Below are 17,188 nucleotides of genomic sequence, written 5' to 3' on the forward strand. Positions count from 1 at the left end.
CCTTAACACGTCAAGGCTTCAGGCTTGACACAAAAGACTACCTGTAGAATCTCACTGCCTTTGAATAATACACTAGGTACGTGAAGAGGGGTCGAGAAAATAGTTCTTTTCAACTTCAACGAAAACGCCTTGGACAAATCTTGACAGAGGCCAGGTACCACAAACACTGTCTGCTTAGTATTGCATCGAAGAGCTGATAGAAGGACTTTCAGGACTTGACTAGTATAACAACAGGTGTATTCTTTAGATTATATTTTTCAATCACAACCTAAACGATATACATAGGACAAGTGAATACAAGTCATGCTTGAAAGCTGAGGCACTTCGGTTCTACTAGATTCCGACTTGGATCACAAAGGCTGACTGACAAACAGGTACCGCACAATCTGAGGTATGTGTATATTTCTAATCATAAGATTTATGCAACGTATTTTCGATATTAGTATTGTACATTTTGCCATCAATTGCCTTGCTTGTGCACCTTCATGGTTAGATCGAAGAACCCCAGGCCAAGGAACCAGGTCACGTGTATATGTAATCGAACTGTAGCTATGAAGAACAGAAATCGTATATTTCTTCTGGCACCCAAGCTACAAGTGTATGGCTTCCTACACTTGCATAGCTTTTCACCAGTGTGCACAGACTATTACTTCTGCAAGCTATATCTGAAATAGTATCTTCTTTGCTCAATTAAGACAAATTACAATGTGTGGGCATTTGTGAGGCATGCATCGACTGTGTTTCGCCATCACTCTTTTGACATGCTTGTCACCTTACACCATGTACTTGTTGTAAGTAGCTACATGTACAGTGTGCACAAGTTTAAGTACAAAATCAAACAGTGCAAGCCACGGGTTAGGGGATGACTCAACAGAAAAAGGAGCAATCAACCAATCAATCAATAAGCCAATCAATCGATCGATCGATCGACCAATCGACAAGATCGCCAGCAGTCAGAAAAAATTTACAAGCCCCAAATTTTGTGAGTCCCAATTCTTGTGTTGAAGTAAAGTTAAATCCTGGCTTTTCCAAACACTACCAACACAGTCTTCGTGACAATACAGACGGTTTGTTTGGATATCCAGGGCGCACACTTGAGACGCAAGGGAACGAGGGCGTTTAAGGTCAACTGAATATAGCCAAAGCCACGCCCAATTTCTAAACACACGCAAGGTAACTATAGAAACAAATAAGCCCCTATATAGTCGCAAAAGAACCACTTCAACTAGTTAACTCAGCTCCTGTGCCTTCGTCTATTTCTGCGCAAGGTAAACCTTCAATGTTACTGTGTTTGAGGCTTAAATACTGCGTGCAATTACGTAAAGGCAAAGTACTAGTATGTTTGGTAACCAACCAGTAGTTATGGTTACATTCCTGGCCGCTAGCCGGCCTTTCAGATGCGAAGAATTCTCATCTACCGACCTTCTGGACTTTTATATGGGTTGTATCGCAACATACGTTTGAGTTTTATCCTGGTGAACATGTAAGTTACCTTTATATATTCTCGAGCCTTCGTTTTAAGTGTAGTATTTCTATATCCAAGCAAAAACAAGTGATTTATATACTACGTTACAAGTGTTTAGATATTTGTTTAACAGAACCTCATATATTTGCGGAGTAGGCTATAACATGGTAGTTTGCAAAAAATTAAGTCCTACTGTGGTCGTATTCGCTACAAATTGAAATCCTGGGGTTCACACCCACCAACAGTTTTTACGTTTTCATAACTTTGTGCAATCTCAAGTAAACTCCTAGAGATTTAAGGGGGCCATTCTGATTAATAAACAATCTTCCCTCGCGTTGCACATGTTGAGGTGGAGGTCACTAGAACCAGACATAAGTTGACAGGAATGAATCTCTCCCAAACCGTGTGCATCACCATGGTAAGATCGAAGAACCCTGAACCAAGGAACAAAATCACTTACATGTCGATCAAGTGTAGAACATGAATTATGAAGAACAGATCTCTTACAATAATTAATCGACCTGTTGGCACACGAGAACAGGTGTATGGCTTCCCACATTGCATAAGTACAAAGAGACTGCCAGCTTTATGATTCTTATATTAGTAAAGGCTTTTCCGTCCTCACATCACAAAGGGCATACCGTGTACATTTGCGGAGTCTGCAGTAACCGTGTATTTATTAGCAGATGGCCAGTTCTTCGATGTATGCTGCGTTTACGGTGCTAACTGCAGTCGTGATTATCCTAACGGTATGTTTTTGCTTTACTGTTACCATTTACAGGCCACGTTGATTACCCCAATGCCTATTGCAAAAATGTCAGCGAACGCCATCATGTTTTATTATGATGGAATACATGTCGAGGCACAGCTCAACACAATTGTATGCGGGCATTTTTATGGTAAGGACATGTGCCTAATTTGCTGTACCCTTACCTGTACCTGCATTTGGAAAAAAACACGCAGACCCAAATTAGATAAGTGACATTAAAGTGTTGTTCTTGTGTCACGCAGACGTGCTGGTTTCCTTATCAACGATCAATGATCTGGGACAAGTACCCTACACACCGCCATGATCATCTGAATCCGCTGTTGTCGAAACTTCGCCTCATGGAGCCACCAGTTAAACCTTGCCTCCTCAACCGGTCTCTATTCTTAGACCAGGTCACGTATCCAAATTACACGACGGTTGTCGTCTTAAACAGAGACCGCCTGTATCACCAAGGAGACGTTCTTACCGTGAGGGTGGTGGCAAGAGACAAAGAAGGAAGGCCGAAGACGTACGGAGGAGACTTTTTCCGTGCCAGACTCATCAGCAGTGACCGTTCGCTGCAGGCCAGTAGCGCCGGTCACGTCACTGACCACTGTAACGGCACCTACACCGTGCTGTTCCCACTATACTGGTCGGGGAACGTTTCGGTGAGTACAGCGTTTATTTGGAACGAACTACAACATTTCCGCTCAAGCGGTCCGGTTGTATTTTGTTGTTGACAACGTCTTTCCTGTCCACAGTCACTGCATTTTTTGTCTTTGCCCGTCCGATGTCTTCTGAAAATCCTGATAGCAACATTTTCTTTTCTTCTTTTGCCAAATACATAACTTTTTCTACATACCGTTGTATCTTATACATCAGATAAAGATCCAGCTTGTCCATCCAAGCGAAGCAGTGAAGGTTCTACAGAGCGTACGAGAAACTACGAACAAGAGAGTCTTCCACTGCACTTTCGTCGACGTGAAAACGAAGGCTACTCAAACACGGCCATGCTTCAGCTCTGCCAACCCAAGCCTACCGCAACACCAACAGTGCGATTTGTCCAAACGGGAGGTGAACGGAACATGGATTTGTCAAAAACCGGACAAACTCCCGTGTTCCACCATCTCAAAGTGCCGATGGGAAAAAGGCACGAACAGAGTAAAGACACTGGGCTTTGTATCTCAAGAGGAAAGGAAACTTTTCCAAAAGTAAGCCCTCCCCTTTTCTAAAAGTAAGACATTCAACAGTTAGCTTGCACTGACAGCCACATAACAATGTATTCTATTACATACATTATCTTCATAGTGCTCTTAATAGATTCACACATAGCATTATGCTACGAATGTAGCTATGCATAGACTTTGACACATATTTGCATAACTTATTATTTACCTTTCGGCATAAAATGTTATAGTCAACAGGAATCACTTTCCATACACTGGAGTTATCGAAAATGTATGGCAGTTTTATCGATACATTGTTCATTGCCATTACCCGTGCCATACAGGCCATATCTTGAGGAGGAACTTGAAGTAGACCCCAAGGAGCCCATACTTGTCCTTGAGACAGAACTGCCCACACCTCAACACCTTCCAGCGTGTACCGGGAACGCCCGTGAGTCTGGAGCTTCACTGGGACATTGGTCAGGCAAGGTCTGGAGGTCATCGGTCTGCAATGTCCGAGTGTTCACTAAGGAGGGCATCCAGCGATGCCTGGCTAACAAGACAGTGTTCATGCAAGGTAAGTATCATTAGCAAAATAGTGGTTAATGACTATGCTTCTGGTCGATTTAGCAAGTCCCTACTTTAGATGTTGTTAATTTCTTTCTATTTCTTCAATCTAGGTGATTCTACCATTAGACAATGGAGTCAGCGTCTGCAGAAGGTAGTGCCGTTGTACTACAATAATGCAACCATGGATTCTTCAGGTTTGTCAAAGTTTTTTTGCACTTGGTCAAACAGTTGTCTTCCATACATATCAAATATTTTGCTTTTCAAAATCTGAATGATTTTAATCAACATGCAGGTAGCATTCCAAACAGTCTGCAACATCTAACCCTGAACTGGTCCATTTTTCTTGGCAGCTCGTTTAGGAGGAGACAACAGTCGGTGGAACATCTTTGTTCGCTTCCGGTTCCACCACTTTCCCACACAAGTTGGCGCTTGGAATTTCTTTTACGATTACATTTACACTGCCGACATGCTCGATACCATTCCAGGAGGCCCAGACACTGTGGTAGTCCTGAGTCTGTGGGCTCACTTTACGGCAGAGCCGCTAGAAATGATCCGGTCGCGACTGTACGCCATACGGGGCGCCATACATCGTCTCATGCGCAGGAGTCCCGGCACGCGGGTTTTCGTTAGAACGGGAACAACGCGAGAGCACAATGGGGGAAAGGTGGAGTACTACCTGCTTGCGAGCGACTGGCTGGCTTACCAGATCACGGAGGTGTTTCGAGAGATGTTCCGGGCGGATCCAGACGTGGTCGTGTTGGACACGTGGGACATGAGCGTTTGTCAGCCGGGCAAAGACCACGTTCACCCAGATCAAACGATGGTGGATAGTCAACTAAACAGGCTGTTTTCTCATATCTGCCCAAACTAGACGGGCCTAGAGACAGGAAAAACAATGATTTAACAAGAAAGATTTGCAAGCAAACACATAACGTTTATCTTTACATGGTACCGGTCTAGCGTTAAAAAAACACTGCCTGCTTCACAAAGTCCAAGTATTTCTTTCACTCCAAGACAGAGCTTCAAACTGTGACATGATGATAGTAATACAAAGTCGGAAACCGAGACTTTATTGATAAAAGTCTATTTCATCTATGTTATCCATAACACAACACACACATGGCGCCGTGTACATAGGTACGCATGCGCCTTCTAGCATACATAAGTACTTAGGTCATAGTATAGAACGCATACTTTGCATTAAAGGGAACCCAAACAATATTAGGGACCCAAAATCGGATTTTGAAAGTCAACTATTTAGTCATTTCTATACATGATTAGTTCAAACTACACAATCACAATGTATACCGACGTCCATCATGCAAAACTACGACGTCGTTGTGATGTGAGAACTCACTGAAAATCGTCGACAGGGTTTTTGTAGGCTCGCGAAACTAAGGGAATCATCGTACGGCACGTTTTTGCGCGGTTTTAAATTGCTCAAAGTATGAAATTATTGCGCAAATGTGCTGAATAGTGTTAGTAAATGTCACTACCATAAAGATTTCAGCATTTTTTTCATTTCCTTGTTTTGGGCCCTAATATTGCTTTGGTTGCCTTTAAATCTCTAAAGATTCTGGTACGTGACCAAGCTTATGGCACCGAACGCTTCTCTAATGAAAAATTAACGGTGCCTTTACCTTTATCAAAACAAATATTTCCTACTAATATCATACAAATGAGGTATCTTGTTTATAAAGATGAAGGTTACGTTAATCTTTTTAAAAAGTAGCAAGAATCGCAAATTTTACATGCAAGCGAACTAGCACCTTTGATTTTCGAAATCACCAAAACAATACAATACACTAGTAATCTGTATATGTTATATGGAATCGTCCTGCTGCTTTGGCCTTCATAAAGTCGTGAACTGACAAATATGTCATAGATGAAATTGTGTAACAACGTAGTGTGATTTTCGTATCAAAATTATAGTTTTAGGCTAATTTTCTTCCTATTGATCAAGAACGACTCGTAGACTAGCTACCACAGCTCTCTATAGTTTGAAGCTCCTTGGATAAACTAACTAGAATGCCACCCGGCTGCAGGCTATTCTGTACCCGCCTACCGCTGAATTTCCACTGAAAAGATCTTGATGTATTCGTTCTGAAATTACTTTGGGCTCCTTTAACATTTAGCATGCTGAACCATCTATAAGACCGTACAATGTTGAGGTATAAAGCTGCTGGTGGGATGCTAAAGGTTAATATGAGTAGTTACATGTATCATACACTGTTCTTTATTTGCCTGCTCAGTCATACAGTTTTGTTTGTCCCTAATAGTTTTCACGGGTCGGACAGGACGACAGTGAGCGCTCCAAAGCTACCGGTGACCAGGTCATCCAACCGTCCTTTTCTGCAGGTGAGCTGCAGGTAGACCCTGGCGTTTTTCTGTACATTGAAGGTCCCGACGAGCTGTAGGCCTTCGTAGGCCGCCTGTGTGTTCCCGATGACAGTCTGCATAACGGGCGTGTGTTTCTGCGGAATCCCGGCAATGTAGAACACTGTGACTTTCAGGTAGTCACAGGAGTGAACTAGCTTCTGACTGTAGGTGAGGCTAACACGCCCCTCCTTTTTAAAGAGGAGGAACCCGCTGCTGAAGGCCTTGATGGCGTCAGAATCGGTGTTAAGGACCTCGCCGAACTGTAGGATGCGTGTCCCCGCGCCGGACCACCGCACGCCCCGCTGCAGTTCCGCCAGCATCAGACAGGCGTAGTCCGTGGGCAGCCACATGATGTTGAGCGCGCTGACGGGGGTGTTGTCCCCGTATCTCGTCTGACACTGCGGGTCCGTCTCGATGTCGAATATCAGGCTGTCTCCCTGGTTCACCAACATGGCCCCCGACGCCCGAAGCAAGATGTCGGTGTGAGGTTGACCGCGTTTAAATTGGCGCGAAACGGTGCGGAGAAGACCGGAGTTTTTCATGAGTTTCACGTTGATGGTGTACCCCTTGGTACGGCACGGCTCTCCCGCCGAAAACGTCGCCTGAGCCAACGAGAATTTCACGATCCCCTCATCCTGGAACAGAACACTGTCCAGCCTTGGCAGGGAGATGACGTAACCATCAGACGACAGTCTCGGCTGTTCGTACTCCACTCGGTACTTTCCCGCGTTCGTGTTCTGTCGCGTCCTCGCTCGCCACACCACTGCGCCTGCGTCGTACGACGCGTACAGGATGCTCAGCGGCCCTGCAAGTTCGAGGTTCGCGATTTCGGTCAACTTCGGCGCTGGGTCGTCGGGAATGTCCGGACGGCCGAAGTAAGAGACACTAGACGGACAATACGCGCTGCTAAGCGCTAGTACCATCTCTTGCCCTGCCTCTACCAAAGCTGCGCCACTAAGACTAGCGGCGCTGTAGATATCCCGTTTCGTTGCTTCAAACCGCGTAGAACCAACGAGTTTATCCTGTACCTTGGCGCTGATTTGTAGATACGTCGGACACGTGTGTTTTATCGCCATATTGTAATCCACCCAGATCATTCCGTCTCTCTTGAATATGATCCTATCGCCGTCACCAGCCGCGAAAAATGTATCGGTAGGGATCGTGATCTCGTCGATAGGCAGGCGGCTGGGGTCCATGGTGACAGGGGACCTCGTCGTACGCGCCTCGACCATGTTTGTCTTGACGTGCCCCCTCCAGAAGTCTGTGGCATGTTTGATAAGCGAGGGCGAGCAGACAGCGTCCTCGAAAGTCGTGCAGGGTTTGAGCACGTGGCTTGCCTCCATGCACCGAGAGCACGGCTCACACTGCATGTTCAGCACGTTATGATAATATCCGGACCCGCAGGAACCGACCTCTTTGATGCAGAAGTATCCACCAGCGGTGTTGATGCAGTTCCCGGGCGCGTTACAGGGGGCGTTGTTCATCTCACACTCGTTCACGTCCATGCATTGAACGTCTTTCGTTCGAGAGCAAATCGTTGTGGCCATAAAACCTGGGAGGAAAACAAAATAAAATAAATAGTAAACAACAATTCTAATTCAATAGGCATGACTTTCCCTGAATCCCGAAAAAGAAATGAGTTCCTCTCTTGTTCCAAAGAGGACTTTTGGAATTTGTCGTCACGGCGCAGCCGGAGTCAATTTGCCATACCCTGCAGGAGTCCCAATCACAGCGGAGGAGAGGGCGGGAGGGTGATCCTCCCGGGAGATCTTATCTGACCTCCCATGAAATCTCAGGCTGGTCACTTCTGCGCGTGCGAGTAACATTCCACAAATACCAACCTCAGCATAGCTGGGATGTACGGAATTCTCTGCAACTAAATACATAATATGCGCGCTCCTGAAGCGTCGCCAAAAATATTTTGTCATAACTATCCATAAAGTCCATACTTGATTAAGTTCATATATGGCCCATATTAATTGCAAGTCTATTCGTTGGAAATATTGTGTGGAGTCAAATACGGTAGATCAGTCGTCCTCTGATCATGAAATGTACTTAAATACGTTTGATAGCATTTATTGCTCCGAACATATTCTGGCGTTCTTACAAAGACAATAGTTACCAAATAACAACAGCCTATCTTTGTGAAATTGAACCAACTAAGCTGAATGAAATCAACTAACAGCTGAGCTAATCTTCCACTGGTCGTGACAGAAAAGACAGACTCTATGTACGGTCATTGTACCGGGGAAATTCTTCTAGCTTCGCTTTTCGACAAGTACCATGAACAGTGGACCACGGTTTAACGTCCTTTAGCGTTCATGTCAGGTGAGCAACACCGCCGGTATTCGAAGTCACGGGTCGAGAGGCAGGCGAACTAACCACTGTGGACTACGCATGCTACAAACTTCCAGAACAGATTCCCCGTACCTCTTCAGTATAATTGTATTAAAGGGCGTGGTTCGTGTAGGGGTCAAAGATCAAGGGCAGATAGCCGGGTCAAAGCTACCACCCTGCGACGGCTATCATGTCAAAATATATACCTCAGATACCCTACTTTTTGAAAATCATAAGGAAAATTTGCAACTTCAGGTGGTACTGATAGGTAAAATTTTGAGGTCGGGTCCATGGACTACAGACCATACACAAGCCCCACCTGGCGGACAGATGGTGCACGGCAGGCAGATTGGCGGCTCCACGTCCGTGGCACAGTACTCGTTCTGGAAGCAGGTCTGACACACGTCCAGGCTGTACATGCGGTCCAACATGTGCACCAGCTCCGACTGTTTGCGGTCAATGCTCTTCTGACGCGCCTCCAGGCGGACCTGGTGGGTATGACAGAAGGGAAATTGTTAGGAACGGGCCAGAAATAATCAATCTCTATCAGACTCCTTTGGTTGCTGAAAAATAGTAGAAATTTGTCAAATAGGCTTGATATTATGCCGAATGAGCCAATGAAAGCTTCTTTCCTAGAACTTCATCGCTATGGAACAAGCTTTCCCGCGATTGCTTCCCTGATGGGTACAGCCTTAAACCTTTCAAGTCAAAGGTAAACAAGCATCTGTCATTACAAACAACCCAGTACAGTAACCCAAAACATGCGAGTGGCTCTTTTGAGCCTTGTTTTGTTGTGAATTTGAAGTAAAAAAAAAGATATTTTGATACTGGACTACTCCCAGCCCTTTCTCACCTGTTGTAAGTTGAGAGTCTTCTGTTGTTCGATGAGTTTCTCCTGATGCTTGACCATCATCTTCTGCATGTGCTGATAGTCGCCCTGCGCGCTCTGCGGAAGCTCAAGCTGCACTTTCGGCATGTCCCGCATGGCGCGCTCCATCCCTGGGCAATAGGAAATGTTTTGTTTTTAATTGATGCATGAAAGTTGCAACAAGAGTGGGGTTAAAAAAAAACACCGGCGACGTTAGTTCGTTAGATGATAAGTATGAAAATCACTGGCATAATTGAATTCATAATGACAATTGATAAATTCGCTGGTTTCCATGATAGGCCCACGCCAACTCTCATGTCACATAACGTCTCAACGGCATGCGCGATAGACACCAAAGTTGGTGACTTTTCTGAAAAATTCTCTCGACAACAGTTTCAAAATATTCATGTAAGTTCGTGATTTTTCTTGTTGCCTTGGCGACGGGTTTCTGACAGGCAAATTTCACAACATACGCTAATATTTGTTTTAACAATGGAGATTTCATTTTCAACCATCTGCGGGCTATTCTCGAGCTCACCGGTCTTGTTCTTGGGTTTGACGTCACACTGCAGTACATAGTCGTCTTTCTTGTTACGCTTCGACTCTCTTGGCTTTGCACTGGAAGTCTGCAGTACCATGATAGCCGCCAGGACGCACAACAGTCGCCGAGACCAGTTCATCTTGATCTGAAATAAAAGACGAATAAGCAAGGTTTAATCTGACTGTTGTTGTGAAAACAATTTTTACAGTTTCAGACAATTTGCACAGTCAGCTTGGCGAAATCCAATATGAAAGCGGGGGTAAAGGATTGAACAGGGGAATAATTGAGAAAAGATACGTTATACAAATATAGTGAGACATATAACAACATTCTAGGGAATATCGTCAACCTTATGCGACAACACCATCAATCAGCAGCGTCAGCTAATCATCATCATCTTAACGGGCGTCACCCATTGCACCTTAAAGAGCTGATGTATATATCAGATATGACAGATGCACACTAGCATATAGATGGTTCCAGCAAACAATCGTGTCATGTTTTCGTATCAAGTTTTACTCCGCGTGAAGAGAGGACAAAGTTTTGCTCATGGTTTGCATTATCAGTGGGGACGCGAACTTGCCAATACTGTGATTTAGGTAGCCTCTACCAGCCCCCGTCCTATCGCTGGAAAAATAGTAGAAATCGGCCTAGGTGCTCCGCTATACAGGGTAGTCCGCTATACAGTGAAGCTCCATTATCCGCTATACAGTGAAGCTCCATTATCAATAACGGAGCTTCACTGTATTGCGAACTACCCTGTATAGCGGAGTACCTCGGCCGAATTCTACTATTTTGCCAGCGATAGGACGGGGGCCTGGTAGAGGCTATGATTTAGGTAAGATTGAGGATGACTGTCATTTTGTTGTTGATTGTACACTATTCAACTATGAGAGGAATATCCTCTTTAAATGTATACAAGATAAGTTTCCTAGTCTTCGTTAATTAGATAGCTTAGAAAAAATTGCATTCCTTATGAAACTAGACAACTCTATCTCATAAACCCTGTGTGCTCATACATCTACAATTGCCTTAAGAAGCGAGAAGAAATTGAACATGTACATAGCGGTATTAATTAGTATTAAGATATACTTAGATATCACATTTTTGTTATCACTGTAACTATACTTCTACTTCTACCATGACCTGTACTTAGCTCATCAGAGCATAAACGTGCAATAAAGGTCTTTCATTCATTCATTGTTTGATGTACATACGTTATTTCACACATGCCGTGTTTATACTAAATAGACCCCTTTCCAAATTCCGGCGCCATTTTGATACCTTTTCTCGCGAGATCATATTCTGACGGGCTCCACGTGTGTGATTTGGTAAAAGGAAGGTATGGAATTGTTGTAGCAGCTTTGTTACAATGGCGTCCCAATAGCAATCATCAGATCACGCGATTGAAACGCCTGTTTGTCAAAAGAAACAGAAATTTGATCAAAAAAAAGGCCCACTTACTCAGACGATGTCTAGCTGTTCGGAGTCTAATTCGTGCTCAGCACCTCGCCTGTACTGTACCGCGCCCTGTTTTAATCACGAACTAGACCGTGAGAAGTAGACCGGACGTCGGCCAACTTTGCACACATTTTGGACTTGATGTTGGGTTTTCCCCGCAAGTAACCTTGTCAAGGAATGTGGGTGAAGAATTGATTTATCTGGAACCGAAGAAATTGGTAAGTAGGACGCTCCCAGTACGTCTTGGAGACTGGCCGAGGCAAGGCTAAGTTAAACATCAGTTACACGTAGCCGACCATGGTCTCCCGACAACTCCCCACCTTCCCCAACCATGGTTGAGAGTCAGTTGAGAACCAGTAAGGTGGGACTCGGCAGTCTGTTGCTAGATGGTTGGAAGGAGGTTAGAAAACATTCGGAGCTCGGTCGGGAGTAAGTCATGTACTAGTTGGAAATTGCCGTGAAAAGAATCTGTCGCGGACTCATTCCGGATGTTTTCTAATCTTATTACATATTTTTCTTATTGCTGGCAGAGAAAGACGTTAAGCATGATGAGGGTTTGAATTCTGGATCTCCTTAGCTGGTATAATGAGTCCTCGGCATAAGCTTGCGTTTTTCTGTTAGACACAATTTTACCCTTTATGTAAAAGGTCCATATGAAAAAAGCACCTTATAAGCGTCCGCTAACAATAACTTGAGCAACTGTTTCCATGTTGTATCCGTTAAACAGCATAAAAATTTGGCATGTCGGCCATGTCCTAACAGAGAACACCATGTGGGACTAGGAGACAGCGGTGCGGTCTAGTTAGGGGACGGGAACACTGCCAGGGTGTGTGCAGTTGTGATCCAAACAAGAGGGCGTCGGCCTGACAACAGTCCAGTATCCCAAAATATACAGGGACATGGGGTCTGTAGGTTAGAGGCGCACGGAACAGGTGTGAGGATGGTATACACGGGAAATGGAAGACGAAATCGACTCTTTTGATTCAAGACATTTCGGTGATTGTTTTTTCAAGACCCGATGAATTTCCAAGACACAGTATTAATCTCCTTAATCTTTACTATTCATAATTTAATAACTTTTGCAACCGTCGTACTTTGTCACATCTCTTTTATTACCTTCGACGAGAAGATTGTGTTTTTGAGAGCGTTTGTATAACTCAAGAAGCTTTGGATGGATTGTCATTTGGTATGTGGTTATGTCCTATCAAAGAATTGATTAGATTTTTGGTCCCCTATTGGTTTGCCTCAGTACTGCAACAGAGCGTCCGGTTCTGAACAAGCTATGGTCACGATTTGTGGATGGCGTATGGCTCTTGTTACCATGCTGTTAGAAGTCTGCCGAAAGCATTGTAGCTCTGAAGACTCTCTGGGTATCTAATCTTGAAAAACAGAGTCGGAGCCAAGTTTGAAGCTGGTAGGGTACCCGAGTTTATCATCATGTTGTTACGGATAAGAAACGTGTAGAGGGCATGAGAACTTCGTTAAAAGTCTTAAAAGGTCAGAAAATATCTGCCCACCGGGATATCTAAAATTTTATCAGAAAGAAAAGGCAAAACTGTAATCCTCAACTGAACTGAAGCATGGTACTTATTCGTCTGGCTGAAAGCAGTGCAGTATGGCATCGCCACGGCTTAGGTATTTCTAGCCAAGCACATCGGGTCACCCCTGCTCTTCTCGATTAGTGTGTTGGGTTCTTTTACATGCAGATGTTTGACGCATGAAGCACGCCGGCTTTACGTCCCCATCCGAAATGACTTCTATCAGCAAAATTAACCGATTTTGGGAAAATACGTCCTTCATATGTGTCGTTGAACATTTGCTTAAAATTCTAATATCACTATGCTAATGATGAACTACTAGTACTAGTAGTACCCCTAGTAGGACAAAAGATACAAAACCCGGATGTTCTACTGCAGTGCCAAGGTCACAAATCAGGGAGCCCAAACTTGACCTCGACTCCTGTCTTTCCACGACCTATCCACATACCAAAAATCATCAAATTCCATCCAGCTTAAGTTGTGCTGACAACAAATATCCGGAAGCACAAACACACAAACGCAACACAAGCCAAAAACAATGCCTCCATTATTCATGGAGGTAACAAGTCTGGGTCAAAATCTCCCGGCAGGAGGACGGCACGGTTCTTGGCATCATAGTCCGTGAAATACCGCTCCGCCAATTAAAGATAAGGACCAAAGGTCTCCAAAAGAGTGTATCAACAATAAAAGTCTAACATATCAGCGCCCTGTCGTGACTAAACGAAGTTCAAACCGGTCAACGATGTAATATATAGCGCATTGGCAAGTATCCTAGTGGCCTGGGGGGAGGGGGGCATGTCCAAAAATGGGAATAAACAGTGGGACAAGCTGAAGAAAATATATCATATGATACAATGTAATGTCAGTAGAATTTTCTTTAAAATAAGTATGCCTTTCTTATCTTAATCCTAGATAGGAATGAATGAATTAATTAATTAATTAATGGATGAATGAAGGAAGGAAGGAAGGATGACCTGTGACAGTATAAAAACTTCACCTGCCACGCTCTTAAATCATTCACCACATGTTCATTTGATTGACAGCCGCATCGTACGATAACATGTTGTCACAGCAGGCCGTTGCTCCCACAAGATGTTGAAGGAAGCTGAGACTCAGAAACTCTGTGCCACATTGCGAGTAGCGACCACTGTGTGGAACCAACCGCATTTTTGCAAAGGACTGCGTGAAGAATTGATTCAGATTACACGGAAAGGGCCAAAAGTTGGCGCTCAAGTTCACTCTAAATCCTCTCGCGCGGGAAATGGGGGGTAAGGAACAAGATCGTAATGTCACGGCTAAACAGCATGTAGGCATGGAAACGGTACATTGCGGGACCAAGTGTCGTCTGCTGCAGCTGTCAATCACTCTTCACGCCCCTAGCCTGGAAGGAGGGGGGGATCCTGCAACTCTTCGTTAGTGTCACTAATTTTTCATTCTTGTGGACTTTCAAATAATAGCTCTTTATTATCGCGTGTTCAAATAACTGAGCAATACAGATTTTCTAACACTTTTGAAGAGAGCTCACGTTCCAAGCGTTCCAAACGTACCAAACGTTCCAAACGTTCGCTGAGACTTTCAAGTAACCCACATTAACAATTGTCGGAATTATTTTTTTTCATACACACTGTGGAAGAAAGCAGTAAGTCCCACTGTGTCTGTTGCCTTATTGCAGGCTACAGACACGCTGAGACTTTCAAGTAACCCACATTAACAATTGTCGGAATTATTTTTTTTCATACACACTGTGGAAGAAAGCAGTAAGTCCCACTGTGTCTGTTGCCTTATTGCAGGCTACAGACAGAAGCGCATCCTTACAGATTCAGTCTGTTCTTGCGAAGAGAAAAATACGGTAGACATAATGAGACCCGGGGGCTAGAACGTTCGAAGGATCTGTCTCTCACTCACCTTTCACAACTTGTCTCTCTATGAACATTGCATAGATGTGCTTCTGCACACGATTATGTCACACTTAATATTGAAAGATTTCATCCACCATCCTTGGAATAGATACTACCAATATTTGCCGTTTTCAACTTCGGTGTGATGAGACTGGGCGCTGTCTTTGTATGTCTGGAGCCCCCGTCTCCTGGTTTCAAATTCAAACAGTTAGAGACTACTTTATTTTGGACAAACCAATATTGTGAAAGAACCCCAGGCGCACCTGACCTAGGTGAAACTCCCGCTGATGTTTCATATTGAAACTCTTTTGTCTAATTTGCCGTTTAGCAGGACTTATGTGCCTGTTACCTGAAACCTAAGCCTCCAAAACTACCCCGCAAGCAGTGGTCTACTTTTCGGTCAACAACCCCACCAGACGATAGAAACCACGAAAGCACAATGAAGGCAACCTTCCTGTGAATTTCACGTCTGTCACGGCTTGCTATAGAAACTGTCAATCACTGACAATACGCGCACTCCAAACTTGCCCCTCTCAGTGTCATGAACTATGTCATACCCCAGTGTAAAACATGGTGGACAGTTGCCCTCCGGTGACCTTGTCCTATAGGATAACTTATCAGCATTGTGTATGTTAGACGTAAGTCAAGTTCATTGGCAATAAATGACAAATAAGTATGTCCCTTTAGCTCAACTGATAGCAGATTCACTGTTGAGATCCTGGTTCCTATTAGTTGGTTCAAATCCTGGGACATGACAGTTTGGTTGGGGCTCGGCACCCGTCTTTTAGAAAGGACAAAAAAACGGGGGTCACCTGTTCGAGTAGGTGTCTCAAGGAGAAGGGCTACCAACCCCTCCCTGTGAAAATATACCCTGCTACAGAAACAGCAAGGAAACTTAGTGATCTATTTGCCAATAGGCACTAAAAGGTGAACAACAACAACAACAACAATAGCTTATCAAACAGCACAATGCTTTCAACAGCGTTTTTGTTGTTATTGTGAGGGGGAGGAAGAAAGTAAACAGGAGGAATTTGTGGATTTGACGATATCCAGGCCTTGCCAAGAACAGCATAATATACATGTATTTTGTTGCTAGGGTAAATCTATTTCCTAGCAACGGTTGCTAAGAAATATGCTATTTGCAGAGACTGCAATATTTAATACATAGTTTTTGAACAACATGACAAGCTGCGTGCTTTTATAACTGACTGAGAAATTGTAGCTGTATTTCTCATCGATCGTCAAACAACAATCAAACCTGTACAAGTGACCACCTCTACATAAGGACCACCTGACCAATGTGACCACTATTGGTGGTCCCTTATACAATTTTCCCCATTGATACAAGCATTAAGAATCCTGTCTACAGTGACCACCTGTCCACATAGACCAGATTTTATCAGTTCTCTGAGTGGTGTTCTTGGGTAGTTCTGACTGTACACGAAACTTGAGTTGATGTTGCTGCCCCCCTCCCCCTTGGTGGCATGACTCATTACCTTCGCCGAGAAGGTTATGCAGAGAGTAGCGTTTGTGTGTGTGTAAAGAACAGCATAACTCGAGAAGGCTCGGATGGATTGTCTTGATGTTTGGTAGGTGGGTAGGTCTTGATGAGACCTGGGAATGATTAGATTTTGGGTGCCCTAGACAAATTGGCAGAACATTGGGCCCATATGCCACCACGGCGGTTTAAGGCAGTCCAAAGGTCAAACTTTATTGTTATTGACCTTGAAATGTCTAACACTGATAGACATATTGGGGGCGTTGATGAAGACTAGACATCCAGATAATAAGATACGCCAAAAATAGTTACTCAAGCAACTGGATAAAATGTTTTGAAACAGTCAGACGTTTCAGACAGCATCCGCTTTTTTCGTCAGTGAAAGAAGGGAACTGGAAAACCAGGTTTTCTACCAAAGCGCTTAATGGATAAAGACAATTTAGAATGGTTCAAAAGCAGAATAATCAAGACAAGGATGTAAACTAATAAGTCAATTATCGTATTAGGTAATGCTTAATGAGGGCTATCTTGGCAGTCTGCTACCAACTGCTATTTTTCATAATAACGTTAAGAAAAATAGCGCAACAAAATGATAGGAAATGATATGTATCATTCTCTCGAAATATTGCGTAGTGAATATATGATTCAAGACTGAAGACAATTCTATAACATTTGCGAGAAAAATCGCTATTCGCTATATCATTTATGTATCGTCAACG

At 43.9% G+C, this 17,188-nt stretch overlaps 2 protein-coding genes across 2 annotated transcripts in view; one reads left to right on the plus strand and one right to left on the minus strand.

The window, feature by feature from the left end:
- The first annotated feature begins 2,155 nt into the window (after window positions 1-2,155).
- On the plus strand, window positions 2,156-4,931 carry LOC136420841 (NXPE family member 3-like). Its single transcript, XM_066407956.1, has 6 exons — window positions 2,156-2,214; window positions 2,477-2,881; window positions 3,096-3,424; window positions 3,724-3,956; window positions 4,060-4,143; window positions 4,300-4,931. Exons 1-6 carry the CDS (start codon window positions 2,167-2,169, stop codon window positions 4,818-4,820), a joined length of 1,620 nt encoding a protein of 539 aa, XP_066264053.1. The 5' UTR covers window positions 2,156-2,166; the 3' UTR covers window positions 4,821-4,931.
- Window positions 4,932-4,996: 65 nt separating this feature from the next.
- The window catches only part of LOC136420840 (uncharacterized), a 28,025-nt gene continuing 15,833 nt past the window's right edge, over window positions 4,997-17,188 (minus strand). Inside the window, exons 2-5 of the mRNA XM_066407955.1 lie at window positions 10,072-10,219; window positions 9,519-9,664; window positions 8,985-9,153; window positions 4,997-7,880 (exon numbers count right to left, since the gene is read on the minus strand). Coding sequence (XP_066264052.1) covers window positions 6,232-7,880; window positions 8,985-9,153; window positions 9,519-9,664; window positions 10,072-10,213 — 2,106 coding nt within the window. The 5' untranslated portion in view covers window positions 10,214-10,219 and the 3' untranslated portion in view covers window positions 4,997-6,231. The remainder of the gene's footprint in view (window positions 7,881-8,984; window positions 9,154-9,518; window positions 9,665-10,071; window positions 10,220-17,188) is intronic.

Source organism: Branchiostoma lanceolatum, chromosome 15, assembly GCF_035083965.1.
Source record: "Branchiostoma lanceolatum isolate klBraLanc5 chromosome 15, klBraLanc5.hap2, whole genome shotgun sequence".
Taxonomy (NCBI): Eukaryota; Metazoa; Chordata; class Leptocardii; order Amphioxiformes; family Branchiostomatidae; genus Branchiostoma; species Branchiostoma lanceolatum.

Coding starts and splice junctions, on each gene's coding strand:
- LOC136420841 (XM_066407956.1), top strand. CDS start 2,167: ATGTATGCTGCGTTTACGGTGCTAACTGCAGTCGTGATTATCCTAACG. Junction 2,882..3,095: donor ACTGGTCGGGGAACGTTTCG/GTGAGTACAGCG, acceptor CTTATACATCAG/ATAAAGATCCAGCTTGTCCA. Junction 3,425..3,723: donor GAAAGGAAACTTTTCCAAAA/GTAAGCCCTCCC, acceptor CGTGCCATACAG/GCCATATCTTGAGGAGGAAC.